This window comes from Eleutherodactylus coqui, chromosome 2, assembly GCF_035609145.1.
Source record: "Eleutherodactylus coqui strain aEleCoq1 chromosome 2, aEleCoq1.hap1, whole genome shotgun sequence".
Lineage (NCBI taxonomy): Eukaryota > Metazoa > Chordata > Amphibia > Anura > Eleutherodactylidae > Eleutherodactylus > Eleutherodactylus coqui.
In genome coordinates, this window is record NC_089838.1 from 10192392 (window position 1) to 10216576 (window position 24185).

Sequence of the window (24185 nt, forward strand, 5' to 3'; positions counted from 1 at the left end):
CCCCCCTTTATACAAACTCCAGACCAGACCCCCCTTTATACAAACGCTAGTGCAGACCCCTCTTTATACTGACTCCAGACCAGACCCCCCTTTATACAAATTCCTGACCAGGCGCCCCTTTATACAAACTCTAGGCCAGAACCCTCTTTATACTGACTCCAGACCAGATCCCCCTTTATACAAACTCTAGACCAGACCACCCTTTATACAAACTCTAGTGCAGACCCCTCTTTATACTGACTCCAGACCAGACCCCCCTTTATACAAACTCCAGACCAGACCCCCCTTTATACAAATTCCTGATCAGGCGCCCCTTTATACAAACTCTAGTGCAGACCCCTCTTTATACTGACTCCAGACCAGACCCCCCTTCATACAAACTCTAGACCAGACCCCCCTTTATACAAACTCTAGTGCAGACCCCTCTTTATACTGACTTCAGACCAGACCCCCCTTTATACAAACTCCAGACCAGAAGCCCCTTTATACAAACTCCAGACCAGACCCCCTTTATACAAACTCCAGACCAGACCCCTCTTTATACTGACTCCAGACCAGACCCCCTTTATACAAACTCCAGACCAGACGCCCCTTTATACAAACTCTAGGCCAGACCCCTCTTTATACTGACTCCAGACCAGACCCCTCTTTATACAAACTCCAGACCAGACCCCCCTTTATACAAACTCTAGACCAGACGCCCCTTTATACAAACTCTAGTCCAGAACCCTCTTTATACTGACTCCAGACCAGACCCCCCTTTATACAAACTCCAGACCAGACCCCCCTTTATACAAACTCTAGGCCAGACCCCTCTTTATACTGACTCCAGACCAGACCCCTCTTTATACAAACTCCAGACCAGACCCCCCTTTATACAAACTCCAGACCAGACCCCCCTTTATACAAACTCTAGACCAGACGCCCCTTTATACAAACGCTAGGCCAGAACCCTCTTTATACTGACTCCAGACCAGACCCCCCTTTATACAAACTCTAGGCCAGACCCCTCTTTATACTGACTCCAGACCAGACCCCTCTTTATACAAACTCCAGACCAGACCCCCCTTTATACAAACTCCAGACCAGACCCCCCTTTATACAAACTCTAGACCAGACGCCCCTTTATACAAACGCTAGGCCAGAACCCTCTTTATACTGACTCCAGACCAGATCCCCCTTTATACAAACTCTAGTCCAGACCCCTCTTTATACTGACTCCAGACCAGACCCCTCTTTATACAAACTCTAGACCAAACGCCCCTTTATACAAACTCTAGGCCAGAACTCTCTTTATACAAACTCCAGACCAGACCCCCCTTTATACAAACTCTAGGCCAGACCCCTCTTTATACTGACTCCCTTTATACAGACCTCAGACCAGATCCTCTTTAGTTCAAACCACAGACTAAACCTCCTTCTTATAGTGACCCCGTGCATACAGACCACCGACTAGGCGCACCATTTTTACAGACCTCAGACCAGACTCCCCCTTTCTGTAGATCGCAGTCACCTCTTCCCTTTCCTGCATTCCTCCACTCCTGGGCGCCGCTGCAGACAATGCCCAGATGCCGAGACCAGCGTCTACATTGGTGCCAAGGATCGAAGAGTAACCCAAGCATGGGCAGAGGGGAGTATATTTAGTGCCCCGGCACCTGCTAGATTTGCAGTCTCTTTCGGGAGCCAGTAGAGTTGGTGTGTATGGATTATACTGGATTCCATTAGTCTGGCACCCAGTAGTCCAGAAATCCTGAGTATGTAGCAATTATACATCCCATGTCCGAGTGCAGTAATCCAGAATATTCCATAATCTGATGTCTGGTAGACCGACGGCTTATATGATATGTATCTGGATTATGTAGATTCTATTCACTTCTTGACAGTCACTTGATGGATAAGAACGAGGTCTAAATTCCCGATAGGAGTGCGGATAATGATGGCAGAATCCATCAGACGGCCGACAGAACACACGCCGGCCGCGCCAGCTGTTAGAGATGAGAGATGCACAACATCTACCACGGGGGCCGGCGTCTGACTGCATAACTAGGCCATGATAGATGGCATCATGGATCTCCCTAATGTGATGGGAGCCGAAGACCTACAAATGGAATAACCCTTTACCTACCAGCAAAGTGCTAAGAACCTGCATTAAGGACCTGGAACCTAAAACGTGTCAAAAATCGTGAAAAAGACAGGATTTTATCCTAGTGTCCTGACTCCAGGGATGTAGATGGTGGTGAACCTGTGGGACGTGTGCCCTAGGTGCTTGGGGGCAGAAGGGGCACAGTTAAGTGACTTGCTAGGGTATTTAGATACAGAGCTGGGGCAGTTAACTGAATATTTGCCCCAGATGAAGGAAAGCCTAAATATGATTCTGGCTAGCTTCTGCGCGGCCCTTTCACGATTGGCACTTACCAGTATGGAAATTATCCCTGTGACCCTGGAGTGCGGCATAAATTCACGTGACATATTTCGTGGATCGGTTTCAGTGTGAATCCGCATTAGATGGGAGAAGCCAGTGATCTGATAGACTTCCAACGAGGCCGGGTCATCGGTGCTAGACTAGTCGGACCAGGATTTTACTGTCAACCACATGGGTTTTTTTGTGCAGCGGCGTAGAGAGTATACAGAGAATGGCATAATTGAGGAAAGACATCCAGCAAAAGGGGATCCTGTGGGCTGAAACAACTCTTCACCAAAAGGGGTCAGAGGAGGGTGTCAGGAATCATTCTGATGAACATGAGCTGTACAGTCAAGAAAACTGCAGCCAAAGACAACTCTGGAGCTCCAACTAACATGAGCAAATACACAACTCTATTCCTCTGCAAGGATGGGCTATAACAGCGAACGGCCAGTTCCAGCGCCATTGTGTGTAAGAAACGGGAAGGCGAGAAACGGGAAGGGGGAAAAAGAGCACAAAAATTGTATCACTAAGCAGTGGAAAAACATCTCCTGTCAGATGGATCCAGATTTCTGTTGCTGATGGGAGGTGAGAATTTGGCGCAAGCAGCATGAATCGGTGACCCCTTCCTGTCAGCCGGTCAGAACATGTCACCACCGCCATGTGATCTGCATCAACTACAAGAAGCTTCCTGTCCGCAGGGGCCGATATTCTTGTAGAATGATTTCATCACCTAGTGGAATCTACGCCACAGTGAAACTGCTGCGGTTCTGATGTCCGACGCGCTACTAGATGGGGGGTATCTAATAAAGTGGCCATTCAGTGTATACGGTATATATAGTTACAGCTGCATATCTTTCAGGCAAATCTGCCGTCCAGGAGTCGGAGGAAGTTCCCAGTTAAAGCCACAACGACCTCGGCGTTTCATTGGATATTCATCAAGCTGCTTAGTACATATCGTTTTGCATCAAGACAGGAAGTCTGAGCTATGAAACGCGTATCTCAGAAGGAGATATGAATACCAGAGGAAGTAGACAGCGTGCTCCGCGAGTACAGCGGAGAAAGCCTGAGAAAACTTGTGAGAAGTGGTAGGGGACAGAAGCCTGCGGGGGGCGTGTGTGCAGGACGCCGGCCATACTAACCCTATTCCCATGCACTTTCTACATGAAGTCCCCACCGGACTCCGCATTCCTGAATGACATCCAGCTCCCCTTTTTTCTTACACCCCCACCTCCTTTTCCAAAATATATCTAAACCCTGACGTCAACCGCCTGCTAAAACTTCACAGCTTCTTGGAAACGTCTTACAGATGAAGGTTTGGTGGAGCTTCTGCATCAACCTCATAGTTATTACGGGGGGCATCCGAAATGACGCTTCGCCTTCGTTCTGATGGATTGTAACACTGGATTTTTTGGGATGTCACCTCTGATTGGATTGTGTTTTTTCCCCCAGTAGTGATAACAAAGGGAACCCCCCCCCCCGTCCTTTGGAATATTTCTTTGGATTGCGGTTCGCACTGGATACAGAAGTCCCCATCTCCTTGCAGGTCACCAGTCATGGTTCTGATGTTTAGAATTGTTAGGCGTGGCGTGTGACGTTGCGCCCGCGTGTGGAGTCGGGGTATACAGCGGTTGAGTGTTTTCTGTAGTATTACGTTGTTTTACTTTACTCCCATTGGGTTACTATGGCGTTGGCAGCTCGGATAATTCCGCTGGCTGTCTAGGGGGTTGAGGAATCATAGAGACATGGTGTTCTCTCTCGATGGCTATAATGTAGTTGCCTACGTAAAACCACAACTGGGACCGATGTGAGACTTAACTCAAGTCTATCATTGGTTTCTATATGCGCTAGTGAGCAGCCTTCACCTCTGATTGTATCTTCTGTTGTCTATCCCTTGAACTAGACATTGAGACCTTCTCGAAAAGCGAAGCATCTTGGCTTAGAACATTTGAAGGTGCCATGTCGGTTCTATGGTACCTGGTGGTCATTTGTAGAATATGGATTATGGGTCCATTATGTAAGTCATGAACGGACCCTTTCTTGCTCGGTCCGATTGGCGTCAACTGGGATTACATTCTGAAGCAACCTGCGTAATTCTTAGCATTGAAATCCCGAGATAGCCAAGCCCGAAACGCGCAGGAGGCAGTCATATGATATAGATTACAATGTAAAGCTGGGAATGTTCATGTTTTGCCTCACGCCAACAGTGTAACTCTCAGCTATTACATTTTTCATTTACACGGTAGCAATGGTATCACCCCCATCCCCTCCCGGCCACCACAGTGTGAGGCCTGTCTAATCTGTGTTTTATGCTCTCGCTACTTGGTTTCCGTCGGCAGGAGCTGCTTAGCTTTCTGGTGAAGGACACAAGTTATGTTTTGTGCAAAACCGATTAGAACTAAGTAGAGCAAAGGTGAAGCACGTTGACTCAACACTTGTGCGAAGACTCGACCGGAACCTTGAAATAAGCAACACCAAGAGTCTTGGCTTGGTCTTACGAATTACAAGTAGGACTAGAACAATTTTCTTGGATGATCTTTGAGCGTTCTTGGATGATAAGAAGCTGAGACGTATCGTGGTTCTCCACCGCTGGACACCATGGAGAACTTTTTCCATCGCCATTTTAGAAAGTGTTGTTCAACTGCATCCGACAGGAGGATGAGTCTGGTGGCTTCGAAAGCTCGGCGTAAATCAGGACCGTCTTTAGGACCCTCGGCACAACGAAGGGTGTCTATCCAAGTAGGGAAAAAAAGCGGAGCCAGTCGAAGGAAATCCAGCACGGCGCCCATCAAGGTCAACCAGAGATTTACAGTGAAAATCGTTCAAAAACATACATTAAAGTCTGGGAAGATCCAGAACGTTGAGGACTTGCTGTGGGACATATGGATGGATTGTAAGGTGCTCAACCGGACAAGTCAACAGCCCGTCCACCAGGGGGAAAAAGAGGATAGTTATACGTCTAGCTGCGAGAGTTCGGAAGGCGAAGGCGATATCTACAGACTTTCAAGGTGTGTAGGTGTTTTTGACCAGCAAAAATGTAGATACTCCAGTTCGTTACATATGTTGGTTAATTCCAAATACTTCTTTATGGGCTTGTATATTATTGTGTATTTAGGTATTTTTGACTGTACAGCTGGATGGGGACTGGTCATAAGGAAAAATCTCGAAGGGCCAATGCCCACGGGCGTATTTTCTGTGCATATTCCATATTTTTGAAAGTCTATGGGAGTATAAAAATACACGATGGATACGGATGTTTCATGCATATTCACTGTGTATCTTACACATGCTGCCAGAAGACGGTGAAAAAAGGGACATGGATTGGGCGTTCTTGCATATATCTTTGGCATGTAGGTGACTTTGATAGTACTACGTGCCAGAAAAAATTGGGCAGGACCCGTCTTCATGCTTTTTTTTTTTTTACTGCTCCTTAGCGGTGGACACATTTGCGCATGCGCTCGCCTGCAGAAGTGCTGTGTGTTAGGGGCTCTCTATATATCTGATCTGGCGGCCACTATCGTGATTGAAGTTTAGCTTAGCCGTTCTGTTGTTTTACCAATACAACCTTCTATCAGCCCTCCTGGCACTTCTTTAAATCAAGGAGCAATTCATTCAGAGGCGTTATATGCATTCAGTTTACGCCTGCAGTATTCTATCACAGTGGTCATCAAACAACAAATACAGCATACGTCTCATGTTTGTCCTGATGAAGCTATACTAAAACAGTTGCACCGTGGAAACGCGTCGAGGGTTAGACGGTTATGAATGCTGCGATTGACCTCACTTACAGCAATCGTTCTATGACTGCTATAACTGACATCAGGGTTTAGCATCATTGCATAAGCAAGTCTCAACACTACCGCAGACTAGCTTTTTATTAAAGGGGTTGTCCCGCGCCGAAACGGGTTTTTTTTTTTTTTCAATAGCCCCCCCCCCCGTTCGGCGCGAGACAAACCCGATGCAGGGGTTAAAAAAAAAAAACCGGATAGTGCTTACCTGAATCCCCGCGCTCCGGTGACTTCTTACTTACCTTGCGAAGATGGCCGCCGGGATCTTCACCCTCGGTGGACCGCAGGTCTTCTGTTCGGTCCATTGCCGATTCCAGCCTCCTGATTGGCTGAAATCGGCACGTGACGGGGCGGAGCTACGAGGAGCCGCTCTCCGGCACGAGCGGCCCCATTCAGAAAAGAAGAAGACCCGGACTGCGCAAGCGCGTCTAATCGAGCGATTGGACGCTGAACATTAGACGGCACCATGGAGACGGGGATGCTAGCAACGGAACAGGTAAGTGAATAACTTCTGTATGGCTCATAATTAATGCACAATGTACATTACAAAGTGCATTAATATGGCCATACAGAAGTGTATACCCCCACTTTGTTTCGCGGGACAACCCCTTTAAATACGCATGACACTCCGATGATCCTCACTTCATCGCGGCACAGTGTCGTGGAACCTTCAGTTTGTTGTTAGACCACCATATATTCTGGACCCACAAATGGTGTATGGGTCTTGATAGACCAGTATCTTTATTGGAAAGCATTTTGTAGCAATACTGAACCTTACGGATACAATTTTTAGTGCTTTTATGAGTGGTTCCATCAGTACAGTACTACCTGCGGTACGGCCGTGTACGTAATTAGCTGTTAACCTTCCACCTGCCGCAGTGGTCATACGTCTTATACCAACTGACTCCTCTGTGGCCCAATCCTCTTATCTTGCAATTAGCAATTCTATATATACGATTCTAGATATATGGTTCTAGGGCCGTGCATGGCACTTGGTTTATCCATCTAGTGGCCCCTATATGGGCACAGTGGGTTCCAAAAACAGTTTTCATCGGGAACTCCTCTTGGCTTGTTAGCCAATACTTACCTTTTTACGTACCGAAGGGTAATTCATCCTTGAATATCCGTTGGCCAGTATAGCTAGACATCTTATTAACAGATTGCTTAAGCCCCAGAGCTCATTCACATGGACATATTTGCACTCCGTGTTACGAGCGCAATATGGGCAATGTAAACGCCATTGATTTACATTGGGGTATTCAGACATGTATTTTACGTGTATGAAAAAAAAAAACCGTAGCAGGTCCTATGTTCTTCCGTATTACAGTTGATGGGATTGTGTGATCCCCATGATGCACGCATGTTCACTGTGTATTTACACCTGAAAGCAGGAGAAATCTATGAGGTTTTCTTACGTTTTTTTCTGCCCACGTGAAAAACGCAGTGGATATGTGAGCGCAAAAAAAAAGAAACAGAACAAGAAGGTCCAAATACGTAGTGAATATACAATGTGGTGTATTTCACGGACCAACACTGCATACGTCCGTGTGAATGAGCGCTAACTGTAACTACTCCCTAACACGGCTATGGAGCTCTCTGCTCTATGATGGCGTTTCTCCCCATCCACCTCTTTAGCACTGAGCTTGGAGGGTGACTAGGGTGCCCGGGTAGGAACTCAGAATCCAAGATGGTACCCGCTCCCTATGCTGGTGCCACGCTCTCTGACAAGCACTGGCTGTGTCCTCCTGGGAAAGTGGCGAGCCGGTCCTTCTGCGTCCGAACCTTGTCATGGAACACATAAAATGATGTAGTGGTCTTGCGATTGACGAATGGTTTAAGTGATTAGAGGACAGTGTTATCCCATAATCACAGGAGGCGTCTTCTTTGATTGGAGTTGTTCACTTTTTCCATCCGCCCCAGACTTCTATGACAACTTCTCTCAGAAAAGTGGCAGACCCAACCAATCAACTGTTGATGACCTATCCTGAGAACAGTCAATCATGAGTTTACTCCTATAAGTAAAGCCTCCTGCTTGCCACCTAGACAGAGTTTGCTCCCGTCGGTGTGTAGAGACTTCGGGCCCTTTTACACGGAACGATTAACATTCAAGGATAATTGTTCACTGTAAGCACGGCCAATGATTGAATGATGAAGGAGCAGCAGAACACCCCGCCGAGGCCTCTGAGTTGGGGAAGCTTCATTTCGCTAATCCTATGTGTGTGTATAATATACGCTGCTGCAATGAAAAACAAAGCAGCTTTGCAATCGGTGGTAATTGAAAGTATTTTACTGTACTGTGTACACGGCTCCACTGCAGTGTGATGTGTCTCCAAGGTAACAGACTATAAACAAGCCCCATCTACTCTGGTCCTGCAGTTATACTTTCTTCCATCCCTTCCCTACTTCTTGCTAACATATATTTGATAGATTGGCAAAAATGATGAGACCGATGGATGTCAACATGACTACAGGATCAGGCTTTGTAGTCTGTTACCATAGAAACACATAGATCTGCACAGGAGCTGCATACACAAGACTATTTGGAAAGTTTTCGAAGTTGCTTATATGTAAACTGCTATCAAGTGACATAAACTAGTCCAGTTGTAAAACTGTTCTGTGCCGTTGACCTTTTGGAAGTTTTACATATCTCTTATTTTTTTACTGCTGTTCTTGTTTGTGGCTTGTCGCTGACGCATAACACCATGATCCATATCTGTATCACGGATTCTAGGCTTGTCAGCAGAATAACATGATGGTTGTCGGCATCCGGCAGATGGGTGATATGACAGCACCATTTACACTGCTGCCGGATCATTGTTTATGGGCTATTAATGGCCGAACTGACTGGCTGAATTCTTGACCCAATCCAGCGAGAGCCGATCAACACGCATTTCGGTTAGCAATCACCTAATTTTCATTTGCATGGGCTGATCATTGGCTTATGGGGCTGAACGATCGCCAGTACGATTGATCGCCCCCTTAGGAGGACTATAGATCTCCCTACTCACAAAATCTGAGTCTTCAGCCGACCAACAAGCCTTCATTCATTTGCCAGTTGATTGTTAGTCCTTTTACACGCCTGATGGTGAGGCTGATGAGCATTTGGAGGAACGTTTAGGCCTGATAATTGGCCCTTGCAAAAGGACCTTAAGCTGATTCTCAGCCTGTGTAAAAGGACCTTAAGCCGATTCTCAGCCTGTGTAAAAGGACCTTAAAGGGGTTGTCCCGAGGCAGCAAGTGGGTCTATACACTTCTGCATGGCCATAATAATGCACTTTGTAATGTACATTGTGCATTAATTATGAGCCATACAGAAGTTATAAAAAGTTTTATACTTACCTGCTCCGTTGCTGGCGTCCTCGTCTCCATGGTGCCGACTAATTTTCGCCCTCCGATGGCCAAATTAGCCGCGCTTGCGCAGTCCGGGTCTTCTTCTTTTCTGAATGGGGCTCCGTGTAGCTCCGTGTAGCTCCGCCCCGTCACGTGCCGATTCCAGCCAATCAGGAGGCTGGAATCGGCAATGGACCGCACAGAAGCCCTGCGGTCCATGAAGACAGAGGATCCCGGCGGCCATCTTCAGCAGGTGAGTATGAAGACGCCGGACCGCCGGGATTCAGGTAAGCGCTGTGCAGGTGGTTTTTTTAACCCCTGCATCGGGGTTGTCTCGCGCCGAACGGGGGGGGTTTAAAAAAAAAAAAAAACGTTTCGGCGCGGGACAACCCCTTTAAGCCGATTCTTAGCCTGTGTAAAAGGACCTTAAGCCGATTCTCAGCCTCTGTAAAAGGACCTTAAGGCGATTCTCAGCCTGTGTAGAAGGACCTTAAGGCGATTCTCAGCCTGTGTAAAAGGACCTTAAGCTGATTCTTGGCCCATGTAAAAGAAAATAAAAGAGCACTGATCTCGAGTGTGTGTTGATCAGTGCTTGTTAGATTGGGCTGAGAATTTGGGCAGCCCAAAAGTTCCTCTAAAAGGACCCTTGTTGCAACGAAGATCGTTCATACCCATTGGCTGGCTGGTCATCTCATTGTTCATACGGCAAGATGTACCACCGATTAATGGCCATTTTCATCTTCACTGAAACGGAACAATCAGCCGAGGAACGAGTGTTTACTTGTCCATCCGCTGATTGTTGATCCTTTTACATGGCCTGACTGTCAGATGAAGGAACTTTAGGAGGAACGTTTTGGCTCAAAAATCAAGAAGCTTAAACCAATTATTGGCCAAAATTGATTGGCACTTGTTAGAGTGGGCTGAGAATTCGACCAGTCCAGAGGGACCTTTATAGGGACCGCTCTGGGAATGAATGATCACTAGTACAATCACTCAGTCCCCATAGGCCAGCTGTACAGATCCCGGTTTACACGGGAAGATGTACCGCCGATCAGCGAGCATTTTTATGCTAACTGGTGAGCGAGCATTCCCTTGTTGATCGGCTGATCGGTGGTCCTTTTACACGGCCCAGTTGTTGGGTGAATGATCATTAGGGGCAAAGTTCAGGCCTGATATTCGGTCCATGTAAAAGGACCTTAAGCCGATTGTTGGCCCAAGTAAAACAAAATTAAATGAGTGCATTTTATAGATTGAGCTGAGGCCAGTGCAAAATGACCCTTATGGGAAGGAACAATCACTATGGGGATGATTGTTGGTGCCCACAGACTGGCAGGACATCACCTCTCCCAGTTCATGCAGGCTGATGTACCGCCAATCAGCGGGCTTTTTTAGTAACCGGCCCTTGTAAAAGGACCTTAAACGGATTCTTGGCCCACGTCAAGCACAGTTAAACGAGCGCAGATTGACATGTAGGTCGAATACGCTTATTAGACGCCGACAAGAATTTGGCCAACCATAAGGCCTTTAGGAAAATAGGCAATTTCTGCTGTATTTTTGAATGTTTTTGGATTCCTGCAATGTTCTCAGATGTGATATTTTTTATTTCGCCCATTCCGCTCCTTTTTTCACTGGTTCTTGCCTATTTGCAGTCGCGTCGTGTCCTTGTCCCCTCTTCAGGTTGAAGGTCCGGTGATTTATCTAAAAATGTGAGCATTTGGTAATTTCTTGGTATTTTCCAGCTCAGTACTTGAAGCTATTTCGCACGTATTAATATTTCTGAGCGCTCTCGTTTTTCCTCTGTGTGTTTTCATCCCCACGAACATTCTCGGTTGGATGGGTCCATCTGTCTGCTCTCTTTTGACAGTGATCCCACTGGAGAAAACCTGGATCCTGCGATGACTCACGGAGGTTAATACCAGTTCAGCCGATGGAGACGGCGCTAAATGTGCTCCCCTCCTGGAGCGAGATCTGAGAGAACCGACGAGGATTATTATGTTGATTCTAATCATTCTTACATGTTGTTACGTCCCGATTCCCGCTGACCGCATCCATAGCTTTCCACCGGAAGGTTCTGTCTTCTATCAGCATCTTCGGGCGCCTCAATAGTATCAACATAGGCCGCTTACATTCCTCCAGCCGGCCGTGGAAGGGGCTTGAGTAATACCCTCGTGGTTCTATGACATTTTATACATTGCCAGTGCTGGCCTTAGGAGAGATGGCACGCCGTGCGGAATATCTTTATGTTGGCGCCTTTCTTACCCATCATAAGACAAAAAAACGATATATATTGTATAATCTATCCAGGCAGTCTGACTGTATTCTGCTTGTGCAGAAAGCAGCGAGGTAGCAGCAGCATACCCGCAACAGAACAGCTCGGTGAATAAATACTGTACCAGAACCAAGCTCATAACTTAAAAACGGAACCAGAACTAAGCTCATAATATAAGCACAGCACCAGAACCAAGTTCATAACATAAATACAGCACCAGAACCAAGCTCATAACATAAATACAGCACCAGAACCAAGCTCATAACATAAATACAGCACCAGAACCAAGCTCATAACATAAATACAGCACCAGAACCAAGTTCATAACATAAATACAGCACTAGAACCAAGCTCATAACATTTATACAGCACCAAAACCAAGCTCATAACATAAATACAGCACCAAAACCAAGCTCATAACATAAATACTGTACCAGAACCAAGCTCATAACTTAAAAACGGAACCAGAACTAAGCTCATAATATAAGCACAGCACCAGAACCAAGTTCATAACATAAATACAGCACCAAAACCAAGTTTATAACATAAATACAGCACCAAAACCAAGTTCATAACATAAATACAGCACCAGAACCAAGCTGATAACATAAATACAGCACCGGAACCAAGTTCATAGAGTAAAAATAGCAAATACCAAGCTCAGTAAATATATACAGCAACAAAACCAAGCTCAGTATATAAATAAAGCACCTGAACCAGGTTCATAAGATAAATACAGCAAGAACCAAGCTCATTACATAAATGGAACACCATAACCAGGCTAAAGGCATAACTGCAGCACCAGAACCAAGCTTATAAGATAAATAAAGTATCAGAACCGTGCTCAGTATATAAATACAACACCAGAACCAAGCTCATAACATAAATACAGCAAGTACCAAGCTCATTACATAAATACAGCAAGAACAAAGCTCATTACATAAATAGAACACCAGAACCAAGCTAAAGGCATAACTGCAACACCAGAACCAAGCTCATAAGATAAATGTAGCACCAGAACTAAACGCATGCCATAAATACAGCACACAACAATGTCAGTACATAGATGCAATACCAGGACAAAGCTCATAACATAATTATTGCTCGAGAACCAAGCTTTTAACATAAATACAGCAAGCTCAGTACATAGATACAGTACCAGAGCCAGGCTCAAAACATAAATACAGTGGTAGACCTAAGAAATTGTGTTTTGGGGTGCATTAGGAATGTTAGGGGAATGGGACAGAGCCAGGAGGAGGATGATTCATGTAGCTCCACAAGCTGCTGCTGCATGGAGGAAGATCATCTGGCTGGGTGGATCTAGTAGGTCGATCGTCTCCAACCTACATCCACTTCGTCCTCACCCTACAAGCTGGTAGCCGGTGTGACCACATAGGCCGAACGTAGCTTAGGACTGCCATGTTTGGTGCCATTACGTCCGTTAGAAATTAGCACCACGTTATCTGTAACTGCAAACTCGTTTCTGATCAAGTTTCTTGTGTTTCGTTGCAGGAAAGCCATTTCGCGATCCGGACTTCAGCACCTGGCGCCCGTGCACTGCCCCACGCTGACCATCTCCAATGGACCCCTGAAAGAGCCTCGGACCACCCTGGATTGGACTGTATGTTACTTATTCTACTGCGGGTCTGGAGGGTAACGCTTCTGGGGAACCTCCCACCTTTTATGGCTGCAGAGGGCTAGAAAATGATGGCTACTGTTTTATAGCACCACACTTGAGCGTGGGTTGCGTCTGGTATTGCAGCCCAGCTCCATTGTACTGAGTGAAGCTGTGTTGCAATACCATTTGTAACCTGTGGACAGGTGTGGTGCTGTTTTTAGAGGGAAGCACCATATAGTCAGCACCCAGACTGAGTGGCTGCGCATGCGTGTGCGGCTCTCTCCACTCGCTGCAGTGGGAGTTAGGGACAGTGTCGCACACTCTTACTTGGTTATCTCCATACCAGCGATTTTCACGTGTGTGGCTGTCCGTGTTTGTGACTGACAGAACACTGACCTAGTATAGTCAGTGGGGCTGTACAGAGGAATACCGCTGTAAGTGCAGGGTGAGTGAAACTAAACTACCCCTACACAGAGGCCTCTGGGGGGCGCTCTACTGCTCCCATGACACGTCAGACGATGCGTTCACCAGTTCTGAAAAAAAAATTCAGTAAAATAGTCACCAATAGGTGGCGCTGTAGCGGACCAGGTCTACTGTGACTGTACTCTGTGAGTGCTTGTTATGACACATTCTGGACTCTAGTTGGCAACGATGAGCAATTTTCCCCAAAGTTTATAAAACGGCTGATATGGGATACAAATAACTGGTTATTTTTCGTGCAGGAGAACGCGGTGAATGGGGAGCACCTCTGGCAGGAGACCAATGTATCGGGAGACCTCTGTTATCTGGGGGAAGAGAACTGCCAAGTCAAGTTTTCTGTAAGTATGATGTCATTCGTTGATGAATCTAGGTAGGTGTTCTACAGTAAGTTCACCACAAATCAATCAGATTGCCTTTCTTAAAGGGATAGTCCAGGATTAGAAAAAGGGTGTCCATTCTTTCTCAGAAGGAATTTGGATCCGCTGCAGTACCAAGCACAGCCAATGGAGAAGAGTGGCGCTGCTTACAGAAGAATTACTTAAAGGGGTCGTCGCTCAGTCCTTCCTGCTGACCAGGACCTGTGACTGCTGCACCAATCACTGGCCGCAGCAGTGACCTTCTATAATCAGTGATTGGCTGCCGCAGTCACATGACCTGGTCAGCAGCAACCAGGAAGCACTGAGTAGTTGGGAAGCAATTTTATTGCATGCGGCAGCAATGCGATGCGAGATTATTCTAAAAAAAAAAAACCCATTGCTGACGCCCAAAAATCGCCGGAACTGAGACACGATTTCGCAGCGATTTTCTCGTGGCAATATCGCGATCGCCTGTGTGAAAGCAGCCCTAAGGATCCGGCGGTCATCACCGTCACATTGCCAGAACTCGCTGACGGCCGTGAGAGGGCTTGTGTGTTTGTGGGAGGAGTTGTGTATGTCACCGGCCGCACTCCGGGGGCCAAATAAAGTTCCGTGAGAACTTTTATAACTTTTCTTGCGGTGGAAATGGTAAAAACATCCAGAAATTCTGCCCTTGTGTTTTTGGGTTTTGTTTTTATGACGTTCCGCGTTTGGTAAGAATAACCTGACAGCTTCCTCATCCGATCCCCACGATTACTGCGGCACCAAGTTTATAGATAGAGATGAGCGAGCATACTCGCTAAGGCACATGACTCGAGCGAGTTGTGCCTTAGCCGAGTATCTCCCTGCTCGTCTCTAAAGATTCGGGGGCCGGCGGGGGGCGGGGAGCGGCGGGGGAGAGCGGGGAGGAACAAAGGGGAGATCTCTCTCTCCCCCCCTCCCCCGCTCCCCCCTGCTCACTGCCGAAACTCACCATTCTCCCCCGCCGGCCCCCGAATCTATAGAGACGAGCGGGCAGGTACTCACATAAGGCACTACTCGCTCATCTCTATTTATAGAGATTTTTTTTTATTTTTTACTACTTTAGCACAAAGAAAAATAAAAAAAAAGCACTTGCCTCCGTATCTCCGCACTCTAAGACCCATAACCTCGTTATTTGTCCGCCGGCGGCGGCGCGCGGCTGTCTTTAGCGGGCAGAGTTGTAGTTTTTATCGGTACCAGTTTCAGGTACCTGCGACTTTTGGATTGTTTTTAATTGCGTTTTTTGGGGATGAACAAAAGAAAAACAACAATTCTGGCATTCCTTTATAAAATGATTTTTACAGCCTTCACAGTGCAGAATAAATAATAAAATAGTTTCATTGTTTTCGGCCGTTACAAACGCGGTAATACCGCGGCCTGATTTTTTTCTGGATGTTTTTTTTTTTTTTTTCTTTCAATCAAGCTTTGTTGAGTTTTTTTTACACCACTTTTTAGTCCGTCGAGGGGACTTGAAGATGTGATTGTCCGATCGCTAGGATAGTACACTGCATTACTCAGGTAGTGCATTCTACTAAGCTCATAGCAGCCACTTATTAAACTCTGCTGGAGGCGGGGCCTAGTAGGCGGGGTTACATGGCAGACATGGAGGCCTTTGTCAGGCTTCCCGCTGCCTTGGGAGCCCATTGGCACCTTGCGACACCATTGCGGTGTGCCGATGGGTGCCTGAAGGAAACTCTCCGCTGTCATCTGCTTACACGCTGATTGTGGCATGTAAAGGGTTTAACGGCCAGGATCTGAGGTTTCTCCCCTCCGGGCTGTTAGAGCAGGAGCCGGGCCGTCAGTAGTCACTGAGCCACCACCTTAAGAAGATGTATGTGGAGGTCTAAAGCCCATTAGTGAGGTCAGTCAAAAGGCGTATTGTGGTCACTAAGGGGTTAAGCAGTTTTGGGTGAGACGGTTGATATTTTCTATACTCTGCCAGGCGTTTTGGGATGTCCGCTCCTCAGACCCCCCCAGGACCTTCCCTCTAATCCTCTCCCAACCTAAAGCAAACAGGTTGAGCCATTTGCCGTCTGCTAACCCGCTGGGATCCGTATTTGCACACGACCCGCTAATTAGACTGAATATGTATTTTGCGGCGCGGCCCCCCGGGCCCCGTGACCCCGCTCTGACCCCAGCTCTGTTTGTTCTGCACCCGCCACAAAGCCCTATTGGTTTAATTGAAGTTGGTAATCCGTTATCTCTGCTCATCCCCTGCAGTAAGTGTACCGAGTGATTAGCCCCCAATACTGAACTGCAGATTTTTAGGCTGTTGCCATAGCAATGTGGGTTGCCATGGAGAAGAATTAATGTGTATGAGTTCGGTCCGCTCCCGTAGGGATGGGCTGCCATGTTGTGTTATGTGTCTGTGGACAGCGCTGCCGTGGTGGAGGGATTTGAAGGGGGGTAATCTGTTCTCTTCCACCATCGGCCCTCGGGGGACCGCCGCAGCGCTAAGTGACTACAAAGTAACCGACTTTTAACATTGTTTTAGTTAGTAACTTTTTCTATCTGTGCTTTCACTGCAGCGCTCCAGATGACTGGTATCACTTCATCCTGAGCTGTCTGTTGCATGAATCAAATGCTAGAACTGCAGTGAAGACTGACTCTGTAAAAAACTGATTGTCAGCCACTATGGCTACTATAATGGTTGTCGTAGCTATCAGGGCTTCAGTGAAGATCCCCATTACCCCTCTCCTCTTTACGAAGGGGCATAAGATACAGCATACCTCCCACTGCTGAGTAACGAAAAGAGGGGCAACTGTAGTGATCCTCATAGTGGCCCCAGTAGTAACAGTGATCCTCATAGTGGCCCCAGTAGTAATAGCGTGGCCCCAGTAGTAACAATGACCCCCATAGTGGCCCCTGTAGTAATAATGACCCCCATAGGGGCATCAGTAGTAATAGCGAACCCCATAGTGGCCCCAGTAGTAACAATGACCTCCATATTGGCCTCAGTAGTAATAGTGACCCCCATAGGGGCCCCAGTAGTAACAATGACCTCCATATTGGCCTCAGTAGTAATAGTGACCCCCATAGGGGCCCCAGTAGTAATAGTGACCCCCCATAGGGGCCTCAGCAGTAAGTGTCCTCCATAGTGGTCCCAGTAATAGTGACTCCCATAATGGCTCCAGTAGTAACAGTGACCCCCATATTGGTCCCAGTAGTAATAGTGTCCTGCGTAGTGTCCCTAGTAGTAATAGTGACCCTCATAGGGGCCCCAGTAGTAGGTGCCCTTCATAGTGGCCCCAGTCATAATAGGGTCCCAATAGTAATAGTGACTCCCATAGTAGCCCCAGTAGTAATAGTGGCCCAAGTAGTAATAATGACTCCCATAGTGGCCTCAGTAGTAACAGATTCCCCGTCAGTGGCCACATTAGTAATAGTCTTCTGCATAGCGCCCCCAGTAGTAATAGTGACCTCCATAGTGGACCACACAGTAATAATGACCTATATAGACCCTAGTAGTAATAATGACCCACATTAGTAGGACTAGTGGTAATAGTGTCCTTCATAGTGACCCTTAGTAGTAATAATGTCCTCCATAGTGGTCCTAATAGTAATAGTCCCTGTTAGTGGGCCCAGTAGTAATAGTGACTCCCATAGTGGCCTCAGTAGTAATAATAACCCCCACAGTGGTCCCAGTAGTAATCGTGACCCCTATGGTGGACCTCCAGCCACCTGACAAGCATTTAACTCACTAGTAGTCTCGGTCTGCAGGCAGCGTTTCCTGCTGCTGTAATCTGTGACCTCTGACCCTGATGCTGCAGTCCGTGTGCAGGACCGCAGACAACGGGAGGAATGTCAGAGACTGCACTGATTACCGCTGCCACCAGACCAAGACTGTATATGAGTTAAATGCTTGTGGGGGACGGCGGGACATGCCTCCTGCTGCCCGGGACTGTGCTGCAGCATCTGGGACGGTCGGTAGGCATGGACACAAACTACAGTAGTATATGGCAGTGAAACACATATACGCCCCGCTATTAGCAGGATTGGCCATGACAACTAAATGTCCCAAGGTCAAGCATGGCCAAACGTCGGTCTTAATATGATTCCTGCAGGCATAGGCCTGGGGTGGCCACACCTCCTCCAGTAAGCCACGCCTCTATATTGCCAAACTGCCATAAGCAGTTGCACCGTTTTTGTCCAATAGGGCTTGGACCAAATTTTGCAATGATAACTTTCTCTAAGGTCGCACTGTCTAACACTGAGCGGGCACTCCATAGCACCTTGTGGCACTGTTTGGCAATATGTGGGCATTATATGGTACTATGTGGCACTATACTGTACATCTGCATGCCAGCGAATGATAATGTCCTCCAGACACCGGGCTTCTCTGTGCACTGTATGATGCTAATTTAGCAAAGTAGTGCACTATGCAGCTATGTATGTGGGCATTGTACAGACTGCTCACTAAATGAGTGTTGTATGGCCTTGTCTAGGCACACTAGAACATTTGTGCGGCATTTATCTGGGCACTGTATGGGATTTATACAGTATGTATCTGCCTGGCACTCTGTATGAAATCTGGGAATTTTTTTCTGGGCACTGTGTGGCACAATGTATAAAAGCTGGGCATTATTTATATGGGCACTGTGTGGCACATTATATGAAAGCTGAGCATTATTTATCTGGGCACTGTGTGGCACATTGTATGAAAGCTGGGCATTATTTATCTGGGCACTGTGTGGCACAATGTATGAAAGCTGAGCATTATTTATCTGGGCACTGTGTGGCACATTGTATGAAAGCTGAGCATTATTTATCTGGGCACTGTGTGGCACAATGTATGAAAGCTGAGCATTATTTATCTGGGCACTGTGTGGCACAATGTATGAAAGCTGAGCATTATTTATCTGGGCACTGTGTGGCACATTGTATGAAAGCTGGGCATTATTTATCTGGGCACTGTGTGGCACAATGTACGAAAGCTGGGCATTATTTATCTGGGCACTGTGTGGCACTCTGTATGAAAGCTGGGCATTATTTATCTGGGCACTGTGTGGCACATTGTATGAAAGCTGGGCATTATTTATCTGGGCACTGTGTGGCACATTGTATGAAAGCTGGGCATTATTTATCTGGGCACTGTGTGGCACAATGTATGAAAGCTGGGCATTATTTATCTGGGCACTGTGTGGCACAATGTACGAAAGCTGGGCATTATTTATCTGGGCACTGTGTGGCACATTGTATGAAAGCTGGGCATTATTTATCTGGGCACTGTGTGGCACAATGTACGAAAGCTGGGCATTATTTATCTGGGCACTGTGTGGCACAATGTATGAAAGCTGGGCATTATTTATCTGGGCACTGTGTGGCACAATGTATGAAAGCTGGGCATTATTTATCTGGGCACTGTGTGGCACAATGTATGAAAGCTGGGCATTATTTATCTGGGCACTGTGTGGCACAATGTACGAAAGCTGGGCATTACTTATCTGGGCACTGTGTGGCACTCTGTATGAAAGCTGGGCATTATTTATCTGGGCACTGTGTGGCACAATGTATGAAAACTGGGCATTATTTATCTGGACACTGTGTGGCACTCTGTATGAAAGCTGGGCATTATTTATCTGGGCACTGTGTGGCACAATGTATGGAAGCTGGGCATTATTTATCTGGGCACTGTGTGGCACAATGTATGGAAGCTGGGCATTATTTATCTGGGCACTGTGTGGCACAATGTATGGAAGCTGGGCATTATTTATCTGGGCACTGTGTGGCACTCTGTATGAAAGCTGGGCATCATTTATCTGGGCACTGTGTGGCACTCTGTATGAAAGCTGGGCATTATTTATCTGGGCACTGTGTGGCACAATGTATGGAAGCTGGGCATTATTTATCTGGGCACTGTGTGGCACAATGTATGGAAGCTGGGCATTATTTATCTGGGCACTGTGTGGCACAATGTATGAAAGCTGGGCATTATTTATCTGGGCACTGTGTGGCACAATGTATGGAAGCTGGGCATTATTTATCTGGGCACTGTGTGGCACAATGTATGGAAGCTGGGCATTATTTATCTGGGCACTGTGTGGCACAATGTATGGAAGCTGGGCATTATTTATCTGGGCACTGTGTGGCACAATGTATGGAAGCTGGGCATTATTTATCTGGGTACTGTGTGGGACTTTTTATCAGTAACTGTTGGAACATAACTTTCCAGTCTCATACACTTGGGTATACGGTGGGCTGAACATACTTTGCGGCATATGCCATATTTCTCCGATTGTTTGCTGGGCAGACTGCGCCCTCCGATTAGTAAGGGATGTACAGTAAGTTAATTGGTGGGCTTTCCTTATTGAGTCGGGTACAATTGTGGGTTTGCATTTGTATCGTGCTATGCATATAACGGAGTTTATATGGCCACCGCGGTTATGGGGCGCAAGAAACAGCCGCTCACTTTATAACTATATCTCTTATTTCATTAGAAATCAGCCGTACGGAGGAAATGTGCAGCTTGTAAGATTGTGGTTCACGTTGCCTGCATGGACCAGCTAGAAAAGGTAGGTTGGCGCCATCTGCTGGCCGTAACACAAATCCTTGCTATCTGCTTATTTCACACGGGCTACACAACCGGTTTCCAATGGCCTCTTTCAGGCTACAAAACATCTCATGTGAAAAATCCCATTGGAATCTCACGATTTTGTATCCCGTGTGAAAGAGGCCTGAGGATGACAGTGCAGCCATTTAACGGGTACAAATGTAACTAATTGCCATTAGTTTATTAATAGAGATGAGCGAGTAGTGCCTTAGCTGAGTATCTCCCCGCTCGTCTCTAAAGATTCGGGGACCGGCGCGGGTGACAGGTGAGTTGCAGTGGTGAGCGGGGGAGAGCGGGCGGGAGAGAGGGAGAGAGAGATCTCCCCTCCGTTCCTCCCCGCTCTCCACCGCCGCTCCCCGCCGGCACCCGAATCTTTAGAGACGAGCAGGAGGATACTCGGCTAAGGCACTACTCGCTCATCTCTAGTCATTAACCCTTTCCAATCCAATGTCGGACCTGCCCCGACATCATAATTTCCCTCCACAGCTCCGATGTCGGCCCGACACTGCAGTGCAGGAGTGCATCTGCACCGGATCGTCAGACACATCGGGTGCAGATACACTCCTGCACTGGTCCTCATCGAGGACCCCCAAGGAGAAGGCAGAAAGGGTTTTTAACCCTTTCTGCCTTCTCCTTTACACATTACATAGCACTCAATTAGCGCTATGTAATGCATAGAGATTCCGGCCGGCGATCATGTGACCGCCGGTGTTACCTGAGCCCCAGCGGTCACATGAACACCGAGCCGGGAGCCTGCACCGTGGGGGACCTGCTTACCTGTCCGGCGTCTTCTGCATTCTCCCTTCTGTCTCCCGGCCCGGCGATCATGTGACCGCTGGGTGTCACCTGACTCCAGCAGTCACATGATCGCTGAGCCAGGAGGCAGAAGGGAGAATGCAGAAGACGCTGGACAGGTAAGCAGGTCCCTCCACGGTGCAGTGAGCACCTGCACCCTCCTGAACTCTGTCAACTCAGGAGGGTGCAGGGAAATGTATTTTTTCCCATCCATTCTCCCCAGCTCTGATTTATTTGTAGCTGGGGAGAATGGATGAGAAAAAATAAATGGATTGGAAAGGGTTAATGTTATACAGCGTCCCGGAAAATACAACTAATTAGTATTGAGAGGTTGGAAAGCTCACTATAACATTGTGTCTTCTTGTCGGCCATTACAAGCTCTCATGTCTACAGGATCACTTGGTTTCTCTTACTGAGAACAATCACCCATAAATGAGAAAAAAACAGTCTTCAATCCAATTAATATCCGTAACAATGCTCCTTCTTGTATTGATGTCATTGTGTCATTGCTGCCATGGAACCTAATTACATTTTCTTCTATGGAAATAACAGATTAATTTTAGGTGCAAACCAACATTTCGTGATGTGACCTCCCGAGCTCCAAGAGAGGTAAGTGTCCCCGCTGTCTGCATACAGGTGCAGGTGTGAACATAGCCGAGGACTTTCCCTACACATGCAGATACCCAAAGACAAAGGCAACACTTATACACTGAGTGGCCAGTTTATTAGCCCCCCATCTGGTAGCGTTGGACTCATTTGGCCTCCTCATGGCATAGATTCCATGAGGTTATGAAATTCTTCTGCAGAACATGTTTTCTGCTGTTATAGTCCATCCATACTAAGGAACGGCGAGTTGTGCGTTCGGATACGTTAGTTGGAGCTCCAGCATTGTATTCGGCCACAGTTTCCTTAATCAGACTGATTCCTGACATCCTCCTCTGACCCCTTTCAGCAGTAAGTTGTTTCCGTCCACAGGATCTGCTTTCAGTGAAAGTTTTTCCTTGATCGCCATTCTCAGTTTTCTCTCCACATCATAACATCATTGTTGGTATTGAAATCCCAGCTATCCCTGCACCGATGACCAGATCTCGTTGGAAGTCGCTCCGATCGCTGGATTTTCCCACCTAATGTGGATTCACACTGAAACTGATCCGCGGAAAACTTGTCACGTGATTTCATGCCGCACTCCGGGGTTCACGGAGAGAATGTCCATACAGGGCAGCGCCAATCATGAAAGGGTCGGGGGTAGAGTTGAGCGAACGTACTCTTGCGAGCTTGATGCTCGTTCGAGCATTAGCGTACTCGATGGCGCTCGTTACTCGAACAAGCATCAAATCGCGTTCTACCCTGCCCCAGCTTTTGACCCCTCCCCTCCGCGATGCAGTGCTCGTCATTTGAAAATTTTTAGAGAGAGGGAGAGGGAGGAGAGAGGGGGAGAGAGGGGGAGAGAGGGGGAGAGAGGGGGAGAGAGGGGGAGGGGGAGAGAGGGAGAGGGAGAGGGAGAGGGAGAGGGAGAGGGAGAGGGAGAGGGGGAGAAGGAGAGGGAGAGGGAGAGGGAGAGGGAGAGGGAGAGAGAAAGGAGAGAGGGAGAGGAGAGAGAGAGGAGAGAGAGAGGAGAGAGGGAGAGGGAGAGGGAGAGAGAAAGGAGAGAGGGAGAGGGAGAGGGAGAGAGAAAGGAGAGAGGGAGAGGAGAGAGAGAGGAGAGAGAGAGGAGAGAGGGAGAGGGGGAGAGGAGAGAGAGAGGAGAGAGAAAGGAGAGAGGGAGAAGAGAGAGGGAGAGAGGGAGAGAAGGAGAGAGGGAGAGGAGAGAGGGAGAGAAGGAGAGGGGGAGAGGAGAGAGGGAGAGAAGGAGAGGGGGAGAGGAGAGGGAGAGGGAGAAGGAGAGGGAGAGAGGAGAGAGAGAGAAGAGAGAAAGGAGAGAGGAAGAGGAGAAGAGAGATAGAGAGGGCGAGAGGGAGAGGGAGAGAAAATCACGAACCAAGGAAAAAGCAAAACAAAAGCTCGGCACCCGGCGTTCCACATACAAAAATGCTCGAGTCTCCCATTGAAGTCAATGGGGTTCTTTACTCGAGTAGAGCTCTCGAATTTTACGAAAAGCTCGACTTGAATAACACGGACCCGAGCATTTGGGTGCCCGCTCACCTCTAGTCGGGGGTCTAATAAAGGGGCCATTCAGTATACATTATTATTAGACCACCAAAGCTTCCACATCCAATAGCAGAAAATTCATGTGACCAGAAATGTGTGATCCTTGTGTCGCTTTCTGCAGGAATTAATGATATATAAAGAAGTTAAAGGTCGATCCGTTAAGATGATGCTCAAGGGAGAACATTTACTTTAAATTTCGACTTTATTGCTCGTCCACTTTGTGTTTCCCTATAAAGCTACCAACGCCAAGTCACTCGCCCGTTGCAATGACTTCCATGAGGTTTATTTGCCATGGCGAGTTGACCATGCATTATAGTAAAAAGCATAATATAATTCTGTGCTCTGGCTGGAGTGACCCCTTACACCCCTGTCTCCGCTTCTCTGTGTTACTGACAGTACCCACCCTGGATATCCGGCCTGACCCACGCT

At 47.3% G+C, this 24185-nt stretch overlaps 1 protein-coding gene across 8 annotated transcripts in view; it reads left to right on the forward strand.

Annotated features, from left to right (window-relative positions):
- Positions 1 to 24185, forward strand: part of DGKI (diacylglycerol kinase iota) — a 249655-nt gene that overhangs the window by 107792 nt on the left and 117678 nt on the right. For 4 of the 8 annotated variants that reach the window (XM_066590332.1, XM_066590333.1, XM_066590334.1 and 1 more), the window contains exons 1-5: positions 3488 to 5409; positions 13301 to 13409; positions 14129 to 14224; positions 20701 to 20775; positions 22161 to 22217. In XM_066590332.1, coding sequence (XP_066446429.1) covers positions 5000 to 5409; positions 13301 to 13409; positions 14129 to 14224; positions 20701 to 20775; positions 22161 to 22217 — 747 coding nt within the window. In that variant the 5' untranslated portion in view covers positions 3488 to 4999. Of the gene's footprint in view, positions 1 to 3487; positions 5410 to 13300; positions 13410 to 14128; positions 14225 to 20700; positions 20776 to 22160; positions 22218 to 24185 lie in introns of those variants that run through there. The other 4 variants (XM_066590336.1, XM_066590337.1, XM_066590339.1 and 1 more) reach the window with 1 other exon arrangement.